This window comes from Eurytemora carolleeae, unplaced genomic scaffold (genome assembly GCF_000591075.1).
Source record: "Eurytemora carolleeae unplaced genomic scaffold, Eaff_2.0 scaffold1828, whole genome shotgun sequence".
In the NCBI taxonomy this organism is placed as follows: domain Eukaryota; kingdom Metazoa; phylum Arthropoda; class Copepoda; order Calanoida; family Temoridae; genus Eurytemora; species Eurytemora carolleeae.
Window position 1 is genome coordinate 39834 of NW_019397805.1, and position 6895 is coordinate 46728.

Sequence of the window (6895 nt, forward strand, 5' to 3'; positions counted from 1 at the left end):
CATGTACAAAATTGATAGGAGGGGGGGGGCTGGGGGGGTCCAAAAATCGTTCTCTAGGAATATACCAATTACACAATTACCAATCAATTGTCATTTTGAAAAAATTGTACACAAGGAAATTACCAGAAAATGTTGAAAATTTTATAACTAATTATGAAAGTTCTCGTTATTTGTACGAAACGGATTTTACAAATACAAATTTACCCGATTTAAGCATCATCCGCCTGGCCCGAAAGTAATTTTTTCTATCAGGTGCCATTTTATCTTTAAAACACTATTTTAAATAAAACTTATACAGAATTGAGCTTTAAGAAAACTTAAGTCTTATTAAACTATACATTTCAGACTAACTAACGTAAATTATGGATGATTCTAAATGAAAAAAACGTTACAAGTGTTTTATGTGGTTAATTATAAACAATTGCCGGCCAAGGATGCCGCGCACTCTTGTACAGGGTTTGGTTTGGAATTTGAATAATAAAGAGGCTTGAAAGACGACATTTAAAACTTTCAAACTTTTATACTTATAAAAATTTGTGATGGAAAGGTAGGTCGCGAATGCGACGATATTACAACGTGGTAATCTATACTCAAATGACGGTCGTAAATAAGACGTTAATACCACGTTGAAATGGTCTAAGCAAATGACGTCATTTTCATTAAATTTGCAACGTTAATACGATGTCGATATGTAGTTGTCCATGGTCGAAAAAATGTTGAAATTATTTCGACCAGATTTCATGTCGACTCCACGTCGGAAAAACGCCTAAATGGCGACCTTCTGGTCGCGCGACGATATCTGGTTTACTGGGTACTTTCAACCCCTCTTCCCTAGTTTCAATATCATCAGATTTCAGTAGACAATAGACAAAGTTTTCTGGAAGAAGGCAGTAAGAATTTTTTGACAAATTTTTTAAACAGATCTGCCTTATCACTTCTTCTTGTTTTTTAATCTGCTGTATCATCTCAAACAGTATGGAAGGAGAAGTATGAAAACTAGAACTTCTCTTGATAAGAAACCAAGTTAATGTGTACACCTGGACAATGTATTGAGTCAGGTTCTTGAGATTTTCAGAGGGTGTTTCTGTTCTTGAATAGAGACAGAGAATCCTTGTAGCCAGGGTCTGGGTAAGCCATCTGGCATGCATCACAGGTCCGATTTTTCTCTTTGCAAAAGTACCTCTCATCTTTCCTGTAGTGATACCAACCCAGTACTTTGGAAACCTTGGCACTGTGATCTACTGTGCCGAGCTGAAATGAGCTTTTTGGCCCAACTTTGTTCTTCTGATCCCGCAGAAATTTACGATCTTCAACAGGGACCTGAAAAAAAACAATTTAAAACTCAATGTCAAAAATCTAGAGATTTTTTTTGGGTGTCTTTTGTACATTTTAAATTCTCCTCCCGGAGCTACTGGAGATGTTATCGACCGCTCTCCTCTGATACTTAATCAAGACTACCTCTCTTCTGGGGTACAAAATGGACGTTCAGTTTGCTTTCTCTGCCGACGAAAGCACCGTTATCCGTGTTCCCCAGATAAGGGTCACCAGGGTTTGAATCTCGTCTCTCTGGAAAATTCCTCTCCTCGTTGGTAACAGATGCAGAGTAACGGGTTAAATCATTATTATTTGTTTGTCCAGTTCTAAACTCATGATAAAGTTTGGCTTGGGTTGAATGAACTAGGATACAATCTTCAACGTATATACATTTCTGGATGGGTTTACATCCAGTCTTGATTCTATCATCATGGAGTATGATGATAGAATCGATCGTCATGAGTTAGGAAGGGATTCCCAACTCTACCTCTCCATCAGAACCTTTCCTTCGGTTAAAACGAACTCCGCCTTTCCTTGCTGGGGCGGAGGAAGCATGGTGTGAGTCCCCCATGAGCTCCAAGAGGACGGCGTCGCTGAACTTGTTCTACGCCACAGGAGACTTGCAGCAGACACCCAGTCCCCTTTTCAGGACTCCTAAGACCCAGAACGCCCACTGTGTTGTGGTTATACATCCTCCTATGGTTGCATATACTCGGATTGCATACCACACTGGTTCCCATGCTTTCTTGAGGAAAAAATTCCATCTGCCCAACGTTATAAAATCTTCAGCTTCTAGTTTCGTCAAAGAGTATGATGGACTTCCTGGTAACAGATTCAGATCACAGCTCTCATCATTCTTACAGACAGCATGTATGATTCGCTGTTGAACCTGAGCTGTATAAAAGGCTAATCCGGCAACGTGGTCAAAATCTCGTTCCTCCGCCTGGGTGTACAGACCCAATTCGTCTTCATGATATGAGTTTGGGCAGTCTCCTTCGTCTCTGACCGTGGCGGAGGAATGGACCTGAGCTTGGGACTTATCTTAATCCAATTTTTGATTCCTTTCATTGCTTTTGAGAAATGCGGCATGCAGGGTTCCTGAGCAGATGAGGTGACCAGCATTCTATTGGAAATAGAAATGAACCTGTACTCCTTCTCTTGATGGATCGGGATATCGCGGTAACAATGTTCCTTTTCCATTAACTTGACTGTTACTTGAGAACAGCTGTATTGGTACACTATTTCTCCGCGTTTAAAAACAAATACCCCTCCCCCTAAATGATGAGGCGGAGCTTCGGAGGGTTCCTTGACATTGGCTTCACAGGGCATTTGGATTCCCAGCTCAGTTCTTCTTCCTTCTCCGATTTCCATCTTGTATCGCAGAAACAAGGCCAGTGATCTCAACTCGGCAGCATTGCTTAGCTCTTCAGGACTAATTGGATGAAGCTTGACCTCTGTGTTTTCTGCTGTCCTTAATAGATAAATGTCTTGTACATTGGTGATCTGAACTTTGTGGTTTCCACATTCATTAGGTAGGTTTTGAACTCCCTTGAGTTCGTAATAAATCTGAGACTGCTCCGCCGCGAAAGACCAGGTAGAAAACACTCCTGTCAGTTCTCTTACTTCTCTGAACCTGCAGTTACTCTTGGGTGGATTCCAGGCATAGGTCTGAAGAGCTCCAACACAACCTAATCCTGGACCATGTGGGTTACATGTTAACTTCTCCGATGACGATCTTGCGATCACGTGGTCATGGTTCTTGGTGAACAGTTCTTCCTCTATTGTTACCTCATACTCTGTATGCATGACGTTGCCTGATTGTATAGATCCGTCCATCAGTACATCCATCCCCTGGCACGTGAGGGCGGAGTTCGAGGCGGTTTGAAAACCCACCTCAAACTCCATGATAAAAGATTGACCCGGAACTACAATACTCTCGGATTTCCTGGCTTGGGGCGTCACGAATACTTTTGTATTTGCCATGGTCCTGCAGTCTTGGGTACTTATCACTAAAGTTTCTTCCCTTTCCGCCGACATGATGGGCTTAGAGTAACTAAACATGCCACAATAATAATATTTTTTGTGGGACTTTACTCTACACTTGAATCCATTTAACTTTTCAGTGTTCACTATTTGTAGAATTTTCACTACTTCTGGTTCTCCTTGTACTTCTTGGTCGTGTTGACAACATGCTCCTGCATCATATACCCAGATATTGGAGGGGTCTGAGCAGTCATATCCGACTACTCCGAAGTTCTCCTCACCCTTTGTGGGTACCACCAACGCTGCCACTAGACCAAGGAACATCAGAGGGAGTGTTGCATTTCCCGCTCTCTTGTCCGTTCTGGCCTGTTCTCCACCTTGTTTCCGCCTTGCATCTCTAAGCTCACCAGCCTGGCCAACGTCTCGCCCTTTCTGACCTGCATAAAGATATTGTTATTGTTTATCATATACATGGATGGAGAACGTAGTGCACCTGCCTGGGGTGAGAATTTGGATACCACTAGGTTTCGTTCAATGATTGTATTTAATAACACTGGAATTAAAAACTCATCGCTATTTTTTCTATTTAAATTATCAACACTAACTGGTATCCATTTTCCTTGCCTGGGCTGAATCACTACTGTTTTTTCTACTTTTGCAATTAAAACCTTTCTTTTCCCCATGACATGAATCCCCCCCTCTTTTCTTTTATCAATGTCGTCTTCACTGTCCGTCCAACTACTACTTTCTCCTTCTATCTCCTTACTTCCTTGTCTACTAGCTGACCTATTTCCTACTGACTATCTTGTCTTTCTGTCAACACAAAGTGACTTATTAATTTTGATACTCCCTGGCTGGTTCAGCTTCTCCAACGAAGCTGCTCTGGTCTCCCTCAACCTGCTCCTTCTCCTGATTGATGGGGGTCCCATTCTTTGAGGAGTGTTTTCCCAGGCTTCATTGAGTGCAGGCTTGATTGTTTTCACTATTGAAGAACCTGATCGTCCTAATGACTTGGGTACTTCTGGACGTGTTCTGCTCCTTGGTGTTCTTGGTCTTGGGGAGGGATCATATTTTTCCACTGGTTTTGTTATTCTTCCTGATCTTCTGGTTCCTGATCCTGATGATCCTGTCTCCGTCGACGGAGCTGTGTTTTCTGTAATCCTTGGTTCTGGTCTTGCTTCCTTCTGTTTCTCAGGTTCAATTCCCTGTGATTCTTCTTCTGAGGCTGCAGAGGTCAACTGATCCTCAGTAATTCCCTGTGCTTCTTCTTCTGAGGCTGCGGAGGACAACTGATCCTCAGTAATTGTTTCATCATCATCCTGTAGTGTCCTTGTAAGATCTTCTTCTCCACTGTGTTCCATCTGTTGCTCCGGTGTTTTGTTGGTTGATTGATTGATAGACTGATCTCAGGATTGATTGATTGATTGATTGATTGATAGACTGATCTGAGTCTCTAAACGATTGATATAGATCATGATCGTCTTCAGATTCTCCTTCTTGGAGGTCTTCTTCTGAGGATTGGCTTCTCAGCTCAGTACTGTTGCTGCTGTTGCTCAGCGTATTGCTTCTGATTGGCTCTGTTTTGTTGCTGGCACTATTTTTTCTTGTGATACTTCTAATTTGTCCAGTTGATGAATCATCATCATGGTGTTGGCTCCCGTGGTTGATGTCTTCGTAGAATTCATCAACTAAATCATCATTTACCTTACAAGGAAAATTAATTTCAGATAATTCGTGGGCCAGCTGTAACATGTCTTCTTTTGGTAACCTTGGTAGAATAAAAATTGGATTTGGATCTCGTTCTCCCATTTTCTTGGCCAATCTCAGCTTGCTGATGTGGGCGTCATATATTCGAGGTTTGTGCACATTCAGCTCCTTGATTCGAACCATCCCAGTAAACCAGATATCGTCGCGCGACCAGAAGGTCGCCATTTAGGCGTTTTTCCGACGTGGAGTCGACATGAAATCTGGTCGAAATAATTTCAACATTTTTTCGACCGTGGACAACTACATATCGACATCGTATTAACGTTGCAAATTTAATGAAAATGACGTCATTTGCTTAGACCATTTCAACGTGGTATTAACGTCTTATTTACGACCGTCATTTGAGTATAGATTACCACGTTGTAATATCGTCGCATTCGCGACCTACCTTTCCATCACAAATTTTTATAAGTATAAAAGTTTGAAAGTTTTAAATGTCGTATCCTCTATCTGTGCTTTTTCAAGATCATATTGATCTATGGCAATTTTACCTTGTACAGCTCCTATGAGGGGGGGTCCCCTCCCTTCCATGCCATTATTACCTGATAAATGCAAAGGGAGCTCTATCTGTGTACATATTTTACCTGTGCAGGAAAGGGGTATATATTTTGAAATAATATTTACCTGAATATTCGCAGTCTGTCCGCCCCTGCTCAGGGAGGGTATATATTCTGAAATATTACTTACCTTATCCCATGGTAGAGGGTACAGCTCTTCCTTACCTTGTGTTATTGAGTCAATGCACGAGGGTGAGGGTTCATCCATGTGTTTTGCTCGACTAATGAGATCTGCCTTTGTGTTATACTTACCTGCACGGTGTTGTACCGTGAAGTTGAAATGTTGATTGAAGTCCAACCATCTGCATACAGTCCTACCCGGATCTTTCATTGTAGACCAATGCAGGACTGTGTTGCTGTCGGTGATGACTACAAACTCATTCAACCTTAAAATATGAGAATATTTAGACAATCCATAAGTGAGAGCTAACATCTCTCCTTTACTACTATGATAATTACTTTTGACCCTATACACCTAAAAATCTTTCAGCTCCTTTCTGTTCCTGTGACAGTACAGCTCCCACTGCATTCATACTAAAATCAATGGTTAGGATGAACGGTTCAGCCCCCGGAGCAAATTCTGGGGGGGCTCTGCACGGTGCTTCAACGAACATTTGTTTAAGAGTGTTAAAATTTTCTATCATTGATTGAGACCAAGTTGGAACCCTTTTGTTTTTGACCTCATTTAGATTTGCAGTAATTGAGGCAAAACGGGGCAAAAATTCCCTATAATAACCACAAAAACCCAAAAATGCTGCAAGCTCTTTTCCTGTGGTAGGCAGGGGCCACTCAGTAATTTTTATTGACATAAGACGGCAACAGTGTAATTCCCTGCTCCGAGATTAAGTGCCTCAAGTACTCAACCTCCTGCCTAAACAAATGTGTTTTATTTTTTTTTTATTTTTTTATTATAGAATGCGCCTCTATTTAACAAAATATTCGAGCATAATCAATATAGACACATACATACAATGATTTATATAACAGCTAAATTGGCAACAATATGGACTAGTAGTCGTGTCTAAATTTTTTCAGTCTAATGTGAGATCAATAAGCTTACAGCCGTATTTTCAATAACAGGTACTTGTCTTTTACACTAGACTTATGCTGTAGGAGGAGGACCATCAGAAGGGCCTGCACCAGGGTCATCAGGCATCTCTTCCTGCTCTGGTTTGTCCTGAAGAATGGTGTCATCGTCAGATTCAGAGGGTTCGCTGAAGAGCTCGGGAGTGTATTCTCTCCTGGTCGACCTCTTAGTGAGATGTCTTGGAGGA

General features: G+C 41.5%; 1 protein-coding gene across 1 annotated transcript in view; it reads right to left on the reverse strand.

Moving 5' to 3' along the window:
- LOC111715963 (kelch-like protein 20) overlaps window positions 1-1885 on the reverse strand; it is a 12474-nt gene extending 10589 nt beyond the window's left edge. Inside the window, exons 1-2 of the mRNA XM_023491370.1 lie at window positions 1802-1885; window positions 1181-1320 (exon numbers count right to left, since the gene is read on the reverse strand). Coding sequence (XP_023347138.1) covers window positions 1181-1320; window positions 1802-1885 — 224 coding nt within the window. The remainder of the gene's footprint in view (window positions 1-1180; window positions 1321-1801) is intronic.
- Window positions 1886-6895: the final 5010 nt, after the last annotated feature.